Here is a 21,483-nt window from a genome sequence, read left to right as displayed (position 1 = left end):
AAAATGTCTGTCTTTTGCCTACTTTCTAATTGGATTGTTTTTAATGTTGAGTTCTGAGAATCTTCATATTTTCTAGATATTCTAAGATCTCTGTCAGACAAGTGGTTTGTAAATATTGTCTCCCAGGCAGTGGCTTGTCTTTTCCTTATCCTAATAGAGCAACATTTTAAATTTTGAATTTAAAATGTTGAATTAAAAATGTTTGAATTAAAAATGTTTCCAATTTATCAATTTTTCCTTTTATAGATTATGCTTTTGGTATGAAGTCTAAGAACTCTTTGCCTGACCCTAGATACCAAAGATCTCTTTTTTTCCCAAAAGCGCAATAGTTTTATGTTTTACATTTAATTTGATATTCCATTTGAGTTAATTTTTGTAAAACGTGTGAGGCCAAAGACAAGGTTCTTCTGTTTTTTTTCTTTTTCTTTTTTTTGGCTTATGGGTATCCAATGCTCCAGCCACATTTGCTAAATAGGCTGCCTTCCTCCAATGAGTTGCTTCTGCACCTTGTCCAGATCCGCTGGTGGGACTCGCGTGGGTCTACGTCTGGGTTCTCTATTCTGTTTCACTGACCTTGTGTCTGTCCCTTCACCAACACTACACTGTCTTGATTACAGCAGTTATATAGCGAGGTATGTTGTCAAGTGCAGTGATTCTGCCCATTTTATTATTCTTTTTCAAGATGATTTTTGTGAGTTTTAGTTCCACTGCCCTTCCAGATAAATTTTAGAATAATCTTGCCATATCTGCAAAAAATACCTTGCTGGGATTTTTGCTAGCAAGTACATCAAACCTGTACATCAGTTTGGAGGGAACCAACCTCTCTATTATGCTAAGCCTTTCAGTACACGAACATGGTATGTGTCTCCACTTATTTGGGTTTGCTCTATCAGTATTTTGCAATTTTTAGCATATAGATCCTGTATATGTCTATTTGATTTATGCCTAGGTAATTCATTTCTGTGAAACAATTGTTAAGTGGTACTATCTTTTACATTTAGGCTTCCATATGTTCATTAACAGTATATAGAAATGCAGGTGACGTTTGGTATGTATGTCTTGTAGCTTGAGGCCTTGCTGAATTCTCACTAGCTCTGGTTTTGATTTTCTTTCTTTTTTTGAAAGACAGGGTCTCACTCTGTTGCCCAGGCAGCAGTGCAGTGGCGCGGTCTTGGCTCACTGCAAGCTCCACCTCCCGGGTTCACGCCATTCTCCTGACTCAGCCTTCAGAGTAGCTGGGACCACAGGCACCTGCCACCACACCCGGCTAATTTTTTGTATTTTTTAGTAGAGATGGGGTCTCACTCTGTTGCCCAGGCTGGAGTATGGTGGTGTGATCATGAATCACTAGAGCCTTGGCCTCTCTGGCTCAAACAATCCCTCCCACCTCAGCTCCCTAAGTAGCTAACACATCCAGCTAATTTTTCAATTTTTTGTAGAGATGGGGGTCTTACTACGTTGCCCAGGCTGGTCTTGAACATCTCTGTTTAGGTAATCCTCTTACCTCAGCCTCCCAAAGTGCTGGGATTACAGGCATGAGCCACCACACCTGACCTAGCTCTAGTTTTTTTTGTAGATTCCTTGGAATTTTTTATTTACAGAATCATGTCATTTGCAAATAGAGACAGTTTTGTTTCCTTCTTTTTGTCTGCATGCTTTTTATTTCCTTTTCTGTCCTCACTACACTAGCCAGAACTTCCAGCACTATGCTGAATAAGAGTGGTGAGGGCAGACATCCCTGTCCCTAACATCCCTGATATTGGGGAAAAGCAGTTAGTCTTTTAATGTTATGTGTTACACTGGCTGTAGGGGCTTTTGTAGATGTTCTTTATCAAGTTGAGAAAGACCTCCTCCATTATCATTTTTCTGAAAGTTTTTTTTTTACCATGAATGGGCAGTGAATTCTGTCGAATCCTTTTTCTGAATGATCTATATAATCATGTGACTTTTCTTCCTTAACCTATTAATATGGAGGTTTCACTGACTGAGTTTTAAGTATTAAACCAGCCATATATTCCTGAAATAAGGAATTCACTTGGTCATAGTGTATAATTAATTGCTGGATTTGATTCACTCATATTTTGTTAAAGATTTTTGTATCTATGTTCATAAGGGATAATGGCCTGTAGTTTTCCGTTTTGCACTACTTTTTTTTTCTGTCTGGTTTGGGTGTCAGGGTAATACTGGCCTCACTGGGGAGTAGTCTACCTTCTTGTATTTTCTGGAAGACTGTAGAACTGCCATTAATTCTTCTTTAAACATGTGGTAAATTACCGAGTGACACTTCTGGGCTAGAGACATCTTTTGGGGGGAGTTTGCAAACTGTGGATTCAATTTCTTTAACAGTTATGGAGTTCTTTAAAGAACCTATTTGGTATTGGGGGTTGTGGCCACCTGTGCTTTTCAGAGATTTGTCCCTATATCTAAGTTGTTGAAGGCATGTGTGTAGAGTTATTTGCAGTGCTTCCCTTTCTTCTCAGAAGGGTCTATAGTAATACCCCCTGCCTTATCCCTAATAGTACTAATTTGTGTTTTCTTACTTCTCGACAGGCAAACACATCAGAGTGTAAGTGGTTTCTAACGACAAGCTGACCCCCCCTTGATCTCTGTCTTCTACAGGATCTTGACATGGCACTTCTTTATAACCTTTTCGGTTCATTGACACCTTCAAATAGCTTTATTAAAAAATGTTGTGCTTGCTTTTCTATTTGTCTTCAGCCAGAAAGTGAGTCCAAAAAAATTATTTCTCTCTATAGCTCATTTTTGGAGTATGATACCCCAAGGCTCAGGCAAGAAAAGCAAAAATAAACAAGTGGGACTACCTCACATAGCAAAGCTTCTGAACAGCAAAGGGACCAATGAAGTAAATGAAAAGGCAGTCTATGGACTTGGAGAAAATATTTGCAAACCATGTATTTATTAAGGGGCTAACATCCAAAATATGTAAGGAACTCACACAGCTAGACAGCAAAAAACAACCCAATTAAAACACGGGCAAAGAACATGAACAGATATTTCTCTAAAGGCAGTACACAAATGGTCAGCAGGTATATGCAAAGGTGTCCAACACTAATCACCAGGGAGATGCAAATCAAACCCACAGTGTGAAATCACCTCACCACGTGCTAGGAGGACTATCGTCAAAAAGGACAAGAAATAAGTGCTGGTGAAGATGTGGAGAAAGGGGAACCTTTCTACACTGTTGGTGGGCATGTAAATTGGCACAGTCATCATAGAAAACAGTATGGAGGTTCCTCCAAAGCCTAAAAATAGAACCACCATATGACCCAGCAATCTCACTTCTAGGTATAGGTCCAAAGCAACTGAAATCAGAATGTTGATGAGATACCTGCACCCCATGTTTCCTGCAGCACTCTACACAACAGCCAAAGCTCAGAACCAACCTAAGCATCTATCAACCGATGAATGAAGAAAACAGCACATATACAGAGTGGAATACTGTTCAGCTATTAAAAAAAAAAAGAAAAGATATTCCTGTCACGTTGTGACGACATGGATGGAAGTGCAGAACTTTATGTGAAGTGAAGTCAGGCAAAGTCAGACAAATACTGCACAATCTCATCCGCATGTGGAGTCTAAAAAACGCCAAATACAAACAAACCGAGAGCAGAACAGGAGTTACTGGGTGAGGGAGGAAATGGAAGAGGTGAGTCCAAGGACACAGAGTTGTGGTGATGCAGGATGAATGGGTCTGGAGAGATCTAATGCGCAGCATGAGGACTAGAATTCATAACACTCTACTGCACACTGAAAATCTGCCTAGAGAGTAGATTTTAGGTGCTTTTACCACACACACATACACAAAAGGTAATTATGGAAGATGACGGACAGGTTAATTTGGGAAAAAACAAACAAACAAAATCTCTTGTATTGTGAATCTTTCTGGTAGTCCATGAAGCCTATGAACACTTTCTTAGATCAGCAGTTAATGTGTATAATAAAATACACAGATTTATAAATTAATTATGAGACAGTTTTCAAAATAATATAAAAATCAAATGTAAGATACAGTAATTGAGCCCCCGTTTTATATAGGTTGAGCATCCCTATTCTGAAAACACAGAATCTAAAGTATTGCCAAATCCAAAACTTTTTGAGCACCGACATGATGCTGAAAGAAAATACTCATGGGAGCATTTCGGATTTCAGGTTTTTGGATTATAAATGCTCAACTGGTAAATATAATGAAATATTCAGAAATCTGAAACACTTCTGGTCCCAAGCACTTTGGCTGAGAAGTATTCAACCTGTAAAAACTGTACATAAGACCTCACAGTGGGCCTAATAACCATAGTTTTGAGAAAACGATGACAGTAAACAATATATGAGGACTCCTCCAACTGTAATGTAAATATCTGATTTCTATTGGTAACAAAACCACAGGTGCTGTTGACTATATCATAAAGGAAATGGTAACTTTCAGTTAGAAGTCAGTGAAAACACAGGTATATTTTTTCCTGTTTCAGACCACAGATCCCCACTGAAGGACCCCTGCACTACAGCCTAGTTTTAACAGAGCCAGCAGGCTGAGTCAAAAGGTGAGTTGGGTCATGTCATTCCTTCGTTCCAAGTCTTGAGCAAGGAGAAACCCCTCACCAGGCTGCCTGGGCCCATGGCTCTGCCCCTGTCCCTTGTTCCTCCTGATTTGCCCGACACAGGCACGCCCCCACCCCTGGCACTGGCCATCTACTTAGTACGCTCTTCTCCCAGAAAGCTGAATAGTTAATTCTCTTATTTTTTCAAGTCTTAGCTCAAATAGCCTCTTTTTAAAGTGGTCAGATAAAGGTGCAGCCCACCCTGCCCACGCCTGGAAGCTCAGGGCTCAGCTCTGCTTCTCTGCTTTCCAGGGCGCTGGCTGCCCCTTTGCAGGCCCGTCCACGCCAACGCTTCCTGGTTCCGCTTCCTGCTTCTGGTCCATTTCCCCCAGTAGGATGTGCTTCTGCTTCCTACTTCCTGTCCATTTCCTCTGCTAGGATGTGGTTCTGCTTCCTGCTTCCTGTCTCTTTCCCCCGCTAGGCTGCAGATCCGAAAAGGGCAGACGTCGCTCACTGATATCCCATTCTCTTCACAGAGCCTGGCATAGAACAGGCACTCAGCGTCCTTTTTTTTATTGTTTTAAACAAACGGAATGAACTGACAAGAAACTTTACTGTGGGACATGAACGGGAACAAGTCCTCAGGGAGGGGTGATGATGAAGAGGACTCTGAGTTACACATCCTCCTAGCGGGTGGCAGGGTGTGTGCCAGGCGTCCATAGGTCAAGTCCAAACCAAAAGCTCTGGGCTTTCAAGTCTCATGCTCTTCTTAGAAACTGCTGGGGGTTAAAGAATCCTTATAGAAAGAAAACTTAGGTAAGATGTGCCACAGCTACTCTGGGTATGGTAAAGATTAATAGATAAATAAATGGCAGGAACGTTCTTTCAACACCTGGGCTGTGATCTCTAATGGAAGTCTGCAGAGTGTATGAATCAAGGAAAATTCCACAGACAGAAATGAGCATTTTATGGCAACTCTATCAAGTATTAAATATAAACCGTAAACGAAGAAAAAAACATTAAGCTGGTAAAAAGGTCACAGCCTGAAAGGGCTGACTGTGTTGATAAACTCATCTCTCAAAACATAAACATTTCCCTTTTGTTCTCAACTTCTTCAGTTAACTGCTCTATTCTAAGGGTTTCTCTGCCATCCAGAATAAATGGTGCTCTCCCAGGCATCTGGGACTAGGGACGTGTGCACACAGCACAGGGCAGCGTGAGCCAGTGCTCTCCCAGGCATCTGGGATTAGGGACGCGCGCACAGCACAAAGTGGCATTCTGCACCTGCTCTACGCGGAAACAGGCACTTCCTCCTCTTCTCTAGGGGGTTACCCAAACCCCTGTGCCAAGCACTCAGATTTCTATTTCTTACCAAGTGGCCGCTTCTCCATCCTCTCCATGTTCACATCTGGGCAGAGTCCAGATTTTCAGTTCACATTCAAACGCCTCAAAAGATGATCTCACTGTCTCTCCTGCCTCACCACTCATCCCTATACCAAACCACTCCAACCAGCCTCCCCTCCTCCAATCTCCTGGAATTGTTCTCAACAAGGTGAGCAGTGACCAAGGCTCAGGACCAATGCGTACTGCCCAGTCTTTTCTGGCATACTGCCCTGCTGCACGTGGTCGCCCCCACATGCCAGCACTCTCTGCTCTACCATTCCTCTGACGCCCCCCTACCCACCCCTGTCTTCCTCCTCTACACTCTGATCTCTGTGTTCACTGCCTTTCTGCTGGTCCTTAAATGAGGGTGTTATTCCCCTTGGCTTACTGTTCTTATCACACTACACGTACATGTCTCAATTGAACCTCATTCTCATCTATTTACAAAGACATATGTCTTATGCTTCCCAAATCTTCAATGCCAAACTCTCTCCCAAGCTTCACGCTTACATATCCAGCTGTCCGGAAACAGATCCCATACACAATCCTCACAAAGCTGACTTCGTCACCTCCTCCCCTTGTCTGTTAACCTACCTCAGAGACCCAAACTAGAGAAACAGTAACCACACCAGGGCCTCCTCCTCATCTCATGCTGTAATCACGATGAGGACCTAGCAATTTCACTTCCTGAACGTGACCTGCCATCTCTCTCTTCATCTCCACCTCCAGTTCTACTGTCCCAGTTAATTCGTTACAGCTCCCCGTGTACCTGGGCAAGGCTCCTCACTGGCCTTTTTAGGGCCACCCGTCTGCGGCTCCCAAACACCCCAGGAAACTTCCTTGCTCTCTCTTCAGAAACAGTCCTCGCTCTTTCCCTTGTTCTTACCTGTGACTCATTAAATCCTACCCACCTTTACAGATCTAGTCCAGGAGTCATTTCCTCTTTGGAGTCTCTGAGACACCTTCTAGGCCCAGACGGGGGCATCCCTCGTCCCTGCATCCACCTTGCCCTGTGTGTCTCCTGTGCAGTTCTTGCCGCTGCACTTACTTTCTCAGGACTCTGAGCTCTTTGAAGGCCTGCTTGCCGTACCTTCTCTGTACCCCTCCTCACAAGTCTGGCACATCACAGGAATTCAAATTTCTATTGACTAAATGAGTTTGCTGATTAAGTATCCTAACATCATTCTCTACCAACTGAGGCTGCTCAATGAATGCACGAGTAGAGGTGTCTGTATAAGGAAATATGCTGATTCCATTCGAGAACACAATGCTTATTTGCAAGGACACAATTATTGACTTACTATGTAACAGGCCAAGATGCTTACTCAACATACGTCCTTTGTAGGCAAACGCAAACCACAATAAGCCTACCCTGACCTGAGAGGTTGCTGTTAGGAACAGATAACCTGAGAAGTGTGTTTTGCCAACAGTCCATTTCCACCCTGAAGGAATGGAGGTCACAAGGCCTTTGCTTTGTGAGCCCTGCTGCCAATGTGCTGTGTGATTACAAACATTCCACAGTGGGTTATTTAGAAAGATACTGAAATTGCGGAACTCTGTGCTGACACGCTGATTACAGCAACAACCCCAGATTGGACCTACTTCGTATGAACACTTTAACCACCAGCTGAGGGACCATCCCTGAGTTACAGCAGAGGGAGCCCTGAACTGGAAGCCCCAGCTCTCTCACCACCTGGCCAAGGGGCTGAAAGCAGGTGATGCCACTTGGGTGGGCTGTGGCGATCTCATCTGTGCAATGAAGAACTGGATTTGGTTCGGTTCAGTCACCAACAGCTGACAACTACTGAACCAGGTGCAAATGTGGAAGTCCTATCCCCAAGAAATTAAAGTATAATGGAAATAAAGACAGATGACATCAAACTATCATCCACTGATGTGCTCTGAAGGCCCTTCACAGGTAAAGCTGCTATGACACGCCGCAGCAAGGACAGGTGAATGTAAAGTGACATCACCAGTTCATCTAACAGACGCCATCTGGAGTCAGACACTCGACCAACAATGCTCCATTCATTGCACTAACACCGAGTGAAGGGAAGAAGAAAGGTGATTATTTCCCAAACTGAAAACTGAAAAGTTTACTCTTGAAAATAACCAGGCCTAAATGACAGACGTGTTCATTCTTAGCAGTTAGGATGTGCTCTGAACAAGTGTTACATGTGGGTCATTTTTTCAATGAAAAAAAGCCTCAACAAGTCAACAATAAACATTAAACAATTCTGTTCCGAGCAAGAACTTGCCAATTCCTGGTGCAAGAGCATCAAGAAGAAATGAGATCTCATCTCAGGGAGAGTAAACGGCTGAAACGGAACCTGCTGGGGCCACACCAGTTCACCCTGTTCTTCCTAAATACACCTACTTCTGTCAGGCTCATTCAAGCTAAAAGTAAACCAAACTTGCCATGTTCCCATTTCACTATTTACATATAATTTACCTCTTTTATTTCTCTACCTCAAAGCATTACACATATGATCAAATCCAAAATGGCAAAACAGCCAATGGAGGGTTTGAAGGGTGAGGAGCCAGGACGACACAACCTGAGATGCGCTCTTGCCAAGTCAGAGCACCTGCTGTGGGGAGTGGTGTCAGCACCAGAGTAAAACTTTAACCCAAGATGCTTTTTACAGACATTCAGTTTCCTCAACGAGGCTTTCTTTTGCCCGCTACTCTAAGTAGAAGTGAGGGTAACAAATCCAGGTAGAACTGAGGAACGATCTGGCATGGTAACAGCACTGTATTGGTGCAGGGGACTCTGGGATGCTGGGTTTGCATATTCCATTGATTGGGTATCTAGGCATTTACATCTGGCATCAACAAGCACACCTATGATCTTTTCCGGTGCTTCTGGAGGTCTGGGAGACAGAAGATACTATTTTAAAAGTGTGTTCACTGCAAAATTCTTATTTCCCAGAATATACTTTAAAAGTGTTTCTCAGGCCTGTTTGCCTTGTACCTTTACTTTTCTAATTCTAATGTAAGTTTTATAAAGTAAATTACACCTCTTCTCAGCAAATTTCCATGAAGAGGTCCATACCAAAAACACTGTGCTGTAACCTTGGGACTTGTGAAAAGCTTGGAAACAAAGACCAATTTCCAAATTACTAATCAAACAGAAAAAACGACTAATTTAAGCTAACTGCGGTTACATGGGGAGGCGGAACATTTTCACAGGCTGCAGGAGTAAAATCTGAGGATCTGAGGTTATCTTTTTAGCAACAGAGAAAGTCACCTGGTGACTTTCCTTCCCTAAGGAACTCTGGAATTTAGGGAACATCCTGGGAGCCCAAGTCAGTGTGACAGAGGGCTGGCTGCAGGTCTCAGGCCCACATCACCACTTCAATATGATTGAAAGGTATGGCCTTTGGCTTGTCCAACCCAACGAATAAAATTCGTAAATAAAAGCAGCCTGTATTGTGGAAATAGGCTTTAAGGTGCTCTGGAATAAAAGACAAGGAAAGCTGAGCTCTTCCTGCTGAGGCCATGGAGTCCAGGGTCCCAGGGTATCCGATGGGAACCAGGAAACTGGAAAAACCAGTTCTTAAAGTTCCTAAAGCCTGACAGTAAATATTTAACAGTAAACAGCTCACTGTTTTTGTGTTTATATGCTAAGGAAGGTTCATTTACTAGGGTTTATGGGCAGTTATGTAAAATGATACTTGTATGAACAAAACTGCTATTTTAAGTTTCAGACATTGCTTCATCAGGGCGCTTGTCCTACAAGCTGGTGGAAATCTAAACAGAGGGAAAACATTATGAATACATTGTTATTTATTAGTAAAGAAAACAGCAAAAATAAACTGGTTTTCTTTGGTCCAAAAGGCCTAGTTTGATTTTATAACTAAGATGCTTTCTCTTCGCTAGAAGCCTTCCGACTGTAGTGGGCAGTCTTACAGAGTAACTCATAATGATTGATGTCTTTTCCCGAAACCTCGATGGTCCGGCATTCTGGTGGCACGACGCACAGTGAGAGCCCGTCCAGCTTCTACTCACGTCCAGCTACTCCTCAGCCTCCCTGAGCAGGAGCAGGAGGAGCCCAAACCTCCCATGTTGTTAGAGATGCTCCATGAGGGCAGAACCCACCAACCCAGCAGCACCGCAGTTCACAACTGCATTCGTCTGAGATTCCTGTGTTGTATCCGACAGCCGCCTAAAGCCCACACAGTATTCACCTAAGGAAACAGCACGGCTCTGAGTTACAACTGTCAGTTCATAAAGTTCGACTACCTTCTCTTCTAAGAAGGCACTCACATTCAAAGAATCAGAGCCGGAAGAGACCGGAAGCACAGCCAGGCAAGGCTGAATTAAACCCCTCCCCCGCCCCTGTAGATACTACCATCATCTTGGAGTATTTTACTTTCGTCAAACCGCTTTCACTAGCTGTCTCTGAAATACTAATCTCAGTGACTCCTAATAAAGATTTAATCACTCTTTTAACATTAATATAATTAAAATAACGTATATAAGCAGTACCTGAATTGAGGCTTTCTTAGCTTTTAAGACTAAATCGAGTATAAAAAATCATTCTTAAAAAAAGTTTAATTAAAACTGAGAGTAAACAAATTACTCAGACCGCATGAACCATGCTCTTATCAAATGGCTGACACAAGACACTATATGACTCGATAGAAAATAAGCTCTCATAATTCCTAATAAAAAATTTAGGGCCGGGCACGGTGGCTCAAGCCTGTAATCCCAGCACTTTGGGAGGCCGAGACGGGCGGATCACGAGGTCAGGAGATCGAGACCATCCTGGCTAACCCGGTGAAACCCCGTCCCTACTAAAAAAAAAAAAAAAAAAATTAGCCGGGCGAGGTGGCGGGCGGCTGTAGTCCCAGCTACTCAGGAGGCTGAGGCAGGAGAATGGCGTAAACCCGGGAGGCGGAGCTTGCAGTGAGCTGAGATCCGGCCACTGCACTCCAGCCTGGGCGACAGAGCGAGACTCCGCCTCAAAAAAAAAAAAAAAAAAATTTTAGGACGGGCGCGGTGGCTCAAGCCTGTAATCTCAGCACTTTGGGAGGCCGAGACGGGCGGATCACGAGGTCAGGAGATTGAGACCATCCTGGCTAACACGGTGAAACCCCGTCTCTACTAAAAAAAAAAAAAAATACAAAGAACTAGCCAGTCGAGGTGGCGGGCGCCTGTAGTCCCAGCTACTCGGGAGGCTGAGGCAGGAGAATGGCATAAACCCGGGAGGCGGAGCTTGCAGTGAGCCGAGATCCGGCCACTGCACTCCAGCTTGGGCGACAGAGCGAGACTCCGTCTCAAAAAAAAAAAAAATTTATTTTACTCATATCAGTAGGATAAACTCCTTAAAAATGAATACATCTGAGAGTGGACTACCTACTTTCACGCTTATTTTTTCTGTTTTTCAACTTCCTGACTCACTTAACACAAGGAAAACGTTAAGAAAAGATGAATTTCTTGAAAACTGCGTGAAGGTCCTGACTCGCCTCAGTTACTTGGTTTCCATCTCTTCTCTGCTCCAAGCCTGAGGGCGGCAGCTGGCGCCGGGCGCTGCTCTCGCGAGAGGCAGCTGCAGCCTCCGGGCCAATCACCTCTCCCTTCCTGTCCCGGAACGAATGGCGGACACTCTTCAAGGCCTGACCCCTGAAGACTCACGAGCTAGGCACACGGAGGGGGCTCTGACCACCAGGCCTCATTTGAGAAGTGCGGACTGTGAGGTGCTTTTTTCTTTTTTCTTTTTCAATTAATCTTTCTGGAGAATTTCCTTTTTTCCCTTTTGCATCTTAACGTGGAGGTTTTTATTCCAAATGTTTTTTACACACAATTCTTGAAACTCTTGAATTCAATGATAGCGTCTTATCATGGCAAAAGGTACATATCAAAAAAACAGAAAAGCTTTAGTTACTAACATCTGAGGGGGATGTCATTCCACATATTTAAGGAAATGGCTAAGCAGGTCCACACAAACACTTGTAAAAAAGTGTTCATAGCAGCGTTATTCACGGGGCCAAAAAGAGAAACTGCCAACTGTCTCTCAGTTGATGATGGTCAAACAAAACATCGTCCATCCACACAACCCTCAGCCGTTGAGAACCTGGGAAACACAGTGCTCAGTGAATGACGCCAGACACGAAAGGCCACAAACTGTGCGATGCCATGTTTATGAAATGCCCGGGACAAGGAAATATACAGAGGCGGAACATGGATGCGTGGTAAACAGGTGAGGAGTGTGGGGCTGGGGCTGGGGGGAGGGAGACTGCATAAGAGGTAGAGATTTCTTTCTGAGGTGACAAAAAGGTTCTAAAATTGATTGTGGCTGAACAACAACTCTGTGAATGCACTAAAAGCCATTAAGTTGTACACCTTAAATGGGTGAGTTGTATAGTTTATGTGACTTTGTCTAAATAACGTCTGTCTATCCATCCACCCGTACTGAGATACATATACACTATTTCTTGCTTGATGTGGTGGTGGCTCAGTGTTCACTCCCGCCTGCACACAGGGCTAAGTGCTACAAACTCTACTGCAGCATCTCCATCTGTTAGAGATGCACAACCATCCTGAGACCTCAGCATAATGATGAATTTGAATAGCTGTATTTATAAATGTAAAGCTGCAGGAAGAAACCAAGTTTAACAGAATGTTAAGGAAAACAAGTCCTTAAAGGTGTCAGAAGGCAAATCTTCCTGAGAAATGCAGTGAGGTAGTATCTGAACTGCTGACTGCAGTTCCTCTGTTCTTCTCCTTTACTGCCTTGCCCCACCCTCTTTAGTCATTTAGGACATCCCACAATGATGGGTACAGGATCAGACAGCTAACTGGAGAGGGTAACATTACCGAGTTCTGGCTTCTGAGTTTAGGTTTAACCCCCAGAAGAACTTCAAAGACCTCAGATCTGCCAGAGCAGGACTGGACAGCGCTCCTGGAACCAGGAAAGAAGGAGAGGAAGCCAGGGGCACAGAGAAACTAGGAGCCCTACAGAAACGGGATCCTCTGCCTTGCCCCCCCCCCAGAGGGAGGGTGATGGACTCTCAGGTGTCTGGGGCATCTTAGAGCATACCATCACTTTCCCTGCCCTCCACATAGAGCTCGGGGACGTAGCTGCATCTCAGAAAAGAAAGGCCTGCATGGAGTGTCTGGGCAGCAAGGGCCCCCTAAGGTGCTACTGGTCTAGTGCATGTGGGAGCAGGAGGACACAGGGCCTGAGGGCCGCCGCGCTGGGGAAGTCTGTGAGGTGCAGAGAGCAGGGTCAGGACAGCTCAAGGGCAGCTGAGAGTCTCCCAGTCTCACCTCTGCAATGCCTCTGTGATAAATTTCTGCCAACTCACAAAACAGGTTTAAAAGAGAAATTACATTGCTATATTCAAAAAAGGTACATTTTTGGTAAAACTGAAATTACATCCTGAGATTTGTTTCCGCTGTAGAAAAATAAGTTACATGTGAAAGATTCTTATTCATGCAGATAAAAAACACATCTACCAGCATTAAAGCATAAACTCTATAAGATTTACGGATACATTCAGCAAACTGACCACTATGGAGCATTTACGAGGTGCAAAGGTTCCGTGGAAATTAGAAAAGACTCAGTTTCCACCCCCAAGTAACTGAGCTCTCCTGATTCCAAGAACACTGACATACTTCTCTTAAGATTCTCCGGGACAAGAGAATCTCCTATCTAGGAATCAGGTAGGGGAGCAGGGAAAAAAAAACTACCCTAAGTTTGCTGAGGCAAAGGTCACCCAAGGAGTGCCACAGGCTACATCCGGTGGTGGGTTCAGCCCCAGGGCCCATCCCAGCACCGCTGGCAGTAACGCCTGGAGCCTTTATCACGAGAGACCTTGCCAGCTGACCTCTTCACTCTCTCCAAACTGGACTCGGAATTCCTCACAGAGATCACATTTTCTCAGACACGGACCAGGCTCTGCAGCAGGAGACACTTACTACAATTATGAGGACGACGGGCAAAGCCAGTGAAAGTGAGGCCCTGCTGCCAAGTCCAGGAGGCAGACACGCTGCACAGCTGGTTCCAGGCATCTGAGTTCTCAAAGTGAATTCCTAGGTTCAATTGCAGCCATAAACCTCTCCTCTTTCTTGCCTGTGAAAATTCTGGATAAATATTGGAAAGTCCATGTGCACAAGAGAGAATAAAAGTGAGAAAAAAATATGAATACTAATTTATTTTGCTTTGTTCACTTCCACCTTATCTCATTTAAGCTGTTGAGGGACTCATCAGTCATCTTCTGTTTATATTTCACTTTGAAAAGTCCAGTAAAACTTTCAAGATTCCTATTTCTACTGCTATGGGCAAATATGTCCTTCCAAAAATTTTTTTTTTTTTATGTTAAGCAATTTTTTTTTTATACTTTAAGTTCTAGGGTACACGTGCACAACGTGCAGGTTTGTTACATATGTATACATGTGCCATGTTGGTGTGCTGCACCCATCAACTCGTCATTTACATCAGGGATAACTCCCAATGCCATCCCTTCCCCCTCCCCCCTCCCCACAATAGGCCCCGGTGTATGATGTTCCCCTTCCTGAGTCCAAGTGATCTCACTGTTATGCTGAAGGCTAAATCCCCAATGGGATGGTATCTGGAGGTGGGGCCTATGAGAGCTGACTGGGTCCTGGCGGGGGAGGGGGTCCTATGGAAGAGGGTGAGTGCCCTCAGGAGACTGCTCTCTGCTCTCCGCTCTCCGCCCGGTGAGGACACTGGGAAACCGGCTGTTGGGAAGCCAGGAGGGAGCACCCCCAGACAGCAGAGCTGCTGGCACGTCGACCTTGGACATCAAGTTTCCAAAACAGTGAGAAGGGAATGTTTGTGATTTTAGGCCACCCAGTCTGTGGTGTTTTGTTATGGCAGCCCAAACTGACTAGCACATCTACTATTCATTCATTCACCAAATTTTTATTGAGTGCCTAATAGTAAAGCAATTTTCCTTCTTTAAAAATTGTATTTCTTCTGTGAACTTGTATAGGAAGTAAAAGCATTTTTATAAATATCTCCTTGAAAACATATTACGCAATCCTGTATTTTCATGGTTGTCTTAGGGATTTAATCAGTAAAGCGCCATTTTAGTGGCTTGATCTCATTATGTCTCCAAGGCATTTTGATTCTGCCTAAAGGAAAACATTGATTTGTAAAGTGAGAATTCACCAAGAGCAGCACTGAGTAAAGATCTTTTATGAGAAGGTTTCTCAATCTGCTTTTGACACAAGGCATACCTGCTTATCATTTTAGAGGTGTCTCACTGTCTAGTGAGAAGACAGGAAGTAAAGGCAGTGCATGGTAGAACTCGGAACCCTGGCCTTTTAATCAGTTCGGACATGCGCTAGTACCCTGACCTGGAGCAAACTGTCCCACTGATCTGAGCCTAAAACCCTGGTCTATAAGACAAAAGTGCTTGACTAGATTGTCTCTAAGGTACCACTGTGCTCTGAACCAACAGGCAACATTACACTTCAAAATTAAATCACACAACATATATGCATATTGAAACACTGCACTGTACCCCATAAATATGCACAATTATTAAGTGTCAACTGAAAGCATTACTTAATCTTAAAAAAGCACTTGATGCTTGTAAGGCATCCTAACAGGTGTGAGGAGATCCATGTGAGTCAGCCACCCCCCGACCCCTCAGACTCCCAAATCCAAGTTTTATCACGGCGAGGGTCTTTGTGTCCGAGAATTAGGTGGAGGTGGAACCAAGAGTCAACGAATTTACATCCTCACTTCAGCTCCTTTATAAGGACCAAGGCCAAGACACATAATTCTTTATATCTTAATTTTTCTAAGAATAAGATAGGACTTAATTACCTCAAAGGAATGACATGAAAACTAACTACCGAAGCCCTCTAATGTCTTTAAAACCTGCCACATTCATGCATGGGGTTATTATTGTCACTGCATGTGCGTGCAGACTTGGCTGCAGGAGGGGCACAGAGACAAAAGCATGGAGCTCCCCATCCCGCCGTCTCCCTGCAGACTGACCTGCTGGCTCCAGTCAAGGGTCAGCACGCTCTTCTGGAAAGAGCCGGATGGAAACATGTTTGGCTTTGTGGGCCATATGATGTCCCTTGCAGCCGTTCAACTCTGCTGTTGCAGGGCAAAGGTAGCTGTAAATGACTGAGCATGGCTATGTGCCAAGACAACCATTTTGGACACGGAAATGTGCGTTTCATGTAATTTTCACATCATGGAATATGATTCTTTTGATTTTTTCCTAACTATTTAGAAATAAACACCATTCTTAGCTCACAGGACTCACTACATGCTGGTGGCGGAATGTGGCCTATGGACGATAGTAATCCCTGGTTGAAGCTTTTGATAAAGTGAGAGTATCATTATCATTTAAAGTTTCATTAATTTGTAGCAAAATAAAAATATCATTTGGAGATTCAATGGCATAGAATTATTTTATTTTCAACTTCTACTGGTGAGTTTTATAGCTTCTCTATAACCTAAAAATAAAAATTTGTTTAAATCAGAATTGTCACAATTTAAAACAAGCTTAAAAGTGACTTATTCTAGGTTAATGAACTGTTTCTGGTGAGAAGAAAAGGATCAAAGCAGTGTGGGCTCAGCTGCAATGAGCATGTTCTGCCTCATTCTTCTCTCATCAAAGTCCTGAATATGAATATGGCAGCAAGAAAGAGAAAAAAAATCTAAAAAATCACGTGAGCTTATCCGAGGCTGGGCAGGGCGGTGAGTATGTGTCCTGACCTGAGACCATATTCAACAGGACTAAGGGAAGATCAAGGCCCACAACACTGCTCACTTTGTGTACCCATGCCCACAAAGTACTCATTTGTTGGAAACTGTGTTCTTCTCAACAGCTGCAGTCCCCGGCTAGACCTCACCTAGTCTTTCACCCTCTAAGCCTTGTGGCTGGCTCTGCTCAACCTCCACTCACCCCACACCAGAGACCATGCGGGCCCTGGGCTCTCTCAAATCCACCCCACACCTCCCAAGTGACGCTTCCCCTCCTGTGGGTGACACTGGCCCCTGACAGGTGTGGGCCACCAGGGGCACCCCATTCGGGTGCGTCCACATGCCACTCTCCCTCATGCCCCTGGCACCTGCCCCTCAGAGCACAGGTCCAGCCAAGCAGACTCAGCTGCCTGCCCCTCTCCACTTGCCATTCCCCTTCCCGGCCATCCCCCGTTCCCCGACGCAATGGAGAGATTCTTACTCTTTCTGAAGAGCCAGCGAGGCTCTGCCAAGGCAACTGGCCAGAACCTAACAGCTTTCACCACCCATGATTCCCAGTTCTCAGCTCCCCACACACCAAGCTCTTGTCTCACAAGGATAACTGGGGAGGTCTTTGCTCCCCTTTCATCTTTCAGGCAGCAGAATCTAACTCCCAAGAGCAGCGAGTTAGTGCCACCTCCCAACAGCCACAGAGTCTGGATGTGCAACGTGCCACTGAATGATAGAATGCCACTGAGTCTACACTTTGCTTATTTATCCATTTTTCCATACAAGACTTAGGCTCCAAGCATTTTCCCACTGAGAACAAGCAGCAGCTCACTGCTGTTATGATTGTGAGGATCTCCTGCTCTGTCCCCTTTGCGTTTCTGGTCAAGGGTCCTTTTACTAACACCTGCTGAGTCTGTCACAGACCACCCCACCCGATGGTGATGGCAGGCGGATAAACACTTGCACCAACTGGCCAGGCTTTGCAATTCTGATAGGCTCAAAAAGGGTGTGTGTTCCCTCCATGATTCCAACAGAGCCCTGCTCCAGGCAGCCTTGCAGGGGGCGGTGTCAGAGGACCTGTGCTCAAGCCATTCTGCCACTGCCACCGCCCAGTTTTGCCAACTCTTTGATTTGAATTCCCTCAGAAGGGCATATCCAGTTCATGAACAGAAAACATCTAGACCTTTCTCCTTGGTAATGCTTTCCTCCATGGTTTCATCGTTCAGTATCTGCTATTATCAAAAGCACTGCCGACAACCTCTTTCTTCAGGTGGACATTATTTGAGAATAAGTGGCAAAACCAAAGGGTGAAATCCAAGACACACCTTTAGTTTCAAACAGCCAAGAATGCATGACATAGACCACAGATGTCAGCCCTAGTAAGGCAAGAAGGAACCCTGCAGACCAAGCAGCAGATGAACCTGGACTCTTTTCTGCCCACCGTCTTGAGAAACTCCCACAGCCAGCATGAGTCCTCGTCCTCCGGGTTCAAACATAAACCTCTCATTAGCCTTGGTTTATGACATTTTGGTCTCAGAAAATCCAAGGGGGCTCAAGTCTGACCAGCTTCACACACACACAAATACGTATTCAATTCCACAAGGGTAAAGTGCCAGGAGGGAGCTGCAGGAGAGAGGAGATGGCCTAGGGCTCAGCCTGACTGGGGGTTTCAGGAGTACATGCCCCAGGCACACCACACCCTCTCCTCCCTCCTTTTCCACACTCTGCCCCATCCTCTCCTCCCCTTATTTTGATGCTGTAAACTCCAGAGCCCTAGCTTTGCTTTTCAACCCAGGAGCCAATCCAGTGAATCAGAAAATCATCCCATGGTCATCTACATGCCTATGTACGAAAGGGCTTTCAGCTTCACCAACTGTCGGTCTCACCATTGCAATCTACAAGCTCCTAACATTTCCAGGGAACAGAGGTGAGAAGTGAAAAGGCCACCAGTTATCTGAAGAGGATGGTTGTGGGGAGGAAGGAGAGGCATCCCAGCATCTGTGTTTCAGCAGCACCAGCCTCAGAAGGGCCCCCAGGCATCCATGTCTCAAGGGCCCCCATCAGCTCTTGAGACTAGAATTGTAGGGAACCCCAGAGAGAGATGTCAGAGGGAGTTCTGCAAAGATGGGGCTTTATCTAGACACCTGCTTTGTATTTGCACAATCACTTTGCTGAACCAGACAGACTCTGCCTGTCTCAGCAAATGCTCATGCATACTTTTAAATTGCAGGTATTAATTTAACCAAGTTAATCAATGTTGGCAGGATGCTGGGTACTCGACAATAAAGAGGAGCAAGAACACTGCCCCTTTTCTCAAAGGGGTGTTAGTCTAGGAGAGGAGGGAAACTGAAAACCCTAAGTGGGACACTCTGGCTTCTCACCCACGAGTCCCTCTCAGAACACACTCCAGACCAACCTGGCCAGGACTCTCTGGGAGTGTGACTTGGCCTGTGGATTCAGAACAAGACCCACAGTGTGAAAGGTGCTGCTGAACAAAGATACATGAAAGGGACATCGCAGGCAAAGGAGGAGAGGTCGGAGAAGGTGGAAGAGACTCAGGGCCCCTGGATATGGAAGTGGGCATGTTTCAGCCTTTGCTTCATTGACTTCATGCAATGGAAGGGGCAGGCATCTCTCTCAGTTACTGAACAAGAGGAAATGCAGCAGAAATCACCAGCACACAGCCACCTCCCAGAGCCTGCCACAGAAGGGAAACAGAGGGAACAGAAACCTTGCTGTAGGAGAATTTTTTCCCCCAAATGGGAGACAGCTGAGTTTTTCAGCAAGGGACCACAGCCAGTGAAAATAATGAAGTTGGAGAGAGGAGGCAGAGAAGACAGAGAGCTGGAGGGACGGTTCATGCAACAAACTCTCCCCAGGCAGGTGTGGAGGCAGGTGTGGAGGCAGGAGTCCCAGGGCTAAGAGGGCGCTGCAAATCTGTAGGAAATGGTCAAGCTGACTCATTTTAAGTGATCTTCCAAATTATTCCTGGGATTTTTACAACTTAAATTATTAAAGTTCAAAAGTTTAAAACGCACACGCAGCACATGGAGTTGATGAAGACTTACAGACTATTAAACCCACAAAGTTAAAAGACGGATGCTTTAACTCACATAATATGATCCCAGCAAAACACATTTTTTAGTCAGGAGTTCCAGACCAGCCTGGCCAACAGGGTGAAACCCCATCTCTACTAAAAATACAAAAATTAGCTGGGTGTGGTGGCAGGCGCCTGTAATCTCAGCTACTTGGGAGGCTGATGCAGGAGAATTGCTTGAACCCGGGAGGCAGAGGTTGCAGTAAGCCGAGACTGCACCACTGCACTCCAGCCTGGGCAACAGAGCAAGACTCCGTCTCAAAAACAACAACAACAACAACAAAAAACCCCCAAAAAACATTTTTAAAAAAGTATGTTTTGGTTGGGTGCAGTAGCTCACAATTACAATCCCAGCACTGTGGGAGGCTGATGCAGGTGCATCACTGAAGGTCAGGAGTTCTAGACCAGTCTGGCCAACATGGTGAAACCCCGTCTCTACTGAAAATACAAAAATTAGCTGGGTGTGGTGGCGCGTGCCTGTAATCCCAGCTACTCAAGAGGCTGAGGTTGCAGTGAGCTGAGTTCACGCCACTGCACTCTAGCCTGGGAGACAGGGGAGACTCTGTCTCGAAAAAGCAAACCAAACATTATGTTTAATAAGTGCTTTCTTCAATCACGAGACTATCAAGGCAGTACTGAGAACAAGAAGTTTCACAAAACTGGAATTGAGGCAGCGCCTGTTAGTACCTCATCTGGCTGCTCATCCCAGAGCCCTTAAAGAGACAAAGAAACTACTGCATCATGAAAAGATCCTGACTAAAATGCCTTCCTGATCTTTTCTGTGAAACTTCAACTATAATGGGGAAGAGAAGGCTGGACGACTGCACAGCTGTCTTCCGGGCAGTGACAACTAATTGGTCATGTCTGTACCTGTAGATTTACAAGCTGCGAGGTGGATTTTCCTTGGAGGCACAAGGCCTGTGCAATAAACGCATGCAAATCCTCCAGGCAAAGAGTGTCCACCTGAAAAGGACAGAGAAAGGCCAGTGTTAGACTACAGTAAAAATTAAACATTTCTTACAAATTGATCTCAGTTACTAACTATGAGTGTGTGTATAGGTGCAAACACACACACACACGCACGTACAGGCACATACATGTGCACACAAGCACACAGAGGTGCACAGGCATGCACACACACACGGGCACGCATGTGCACACACAGGTGCACAAACGGGCGCATGCACAGGCACGCACATGGTGCATCAGACCTCAGGCAGCGGACAGTGTGCAGTGGAAAGAGCACAGCCTCTTCACACCATCCTTGGCTCCTGGCTGTGAAGCTCTCTCTATGGTGTCCCCAGTTGTGCCCACAACTCACAGCCCAGCTGGAAGGGGAGCCTGAATTTCTAGTCTGGTTAGACTCTAATGTAGTACTCTCCAGAACATCTGGGAATAATCATGAGGTGCCAACCAAGACCAGGTCTCAGGGCCAGACAGGTGATCATGTTCGGCACAAACTGCACAGAGCAAACAGTTTAGGAGTTTTCAGAGCGCGAGTATCCACAGCTGGGCTGAGCTGGGGTCATCATACACTTTCAGCAACCCAGAGGAAACCTGTGTCCCCAAATCCCAGTTGAGAGTAGATCAGAACCCACAATATGAGACCCTACTAATACTCTGTGGAATCAAAGACACAACAAAAGTGAGAAGAGGAAAGAGGGAAAGAGTAACGAGAGACAGCAAAGGGCAGACTGAGCATCCTGGGTGTGGAGTGGATGATGGAGATGAGGAGAGGGCGTGAAGAGCGAGGAAGATACGAA

At 45.1% G+C, this 21,483-nt stretch overlaps 1 protein-coding gene across 8 annotated transcripts in view; it reads right to left on the bottom strand.

The window, feature by feature from the left end:
• FAM120B (family with sequence similarity 120B) overlaps positions 1 to 21,483 on the bottom strand; it is an 86,088-nt gene that overhangs the window by 21,980 nt on the left and 42,625 nt on the right. For all 8 annotated transcript variants that reach the window (XR_003309591.1, XR_003309592.1, XR_003309590.1 and 5 more), the window contains exon 7: positions 20,591 to 20,683. Coding sequence is in view for 4 of the 8 variants with exons in the window: in XM_026454998.1 (XP_026310783.1) it covers positions 20,591 to 20,683 (93 nt within the window). In the remaining 4 variants the exon portion in view is untranslated. The remainder of the gene's footprint in view (positions 1 to 20,590; positions 20,684 to 21,483) is intronic.

This window comes from Piliocolobus tephrosceles, chromosome 5, assembly GCF_002776525.5.
Source record: "Piliocolobus tephrosceles isolate RC106 chromosome 5, ASM277652v3, whole genome shotgun sequence".
NCBI classification, from domain to species: domain Eukaryota; kingdom Metazoa; phylum Chordata; class Mammalia; order Primates; family Cercopithecidae; genus Piliocolobus; species Piliocolobus tephrosceles.
The sequence above is the reverse complement of the archived record's forward strand: the minus strand, read 5'-3'. Positions and strand labels throughout refer to the sequence as shown.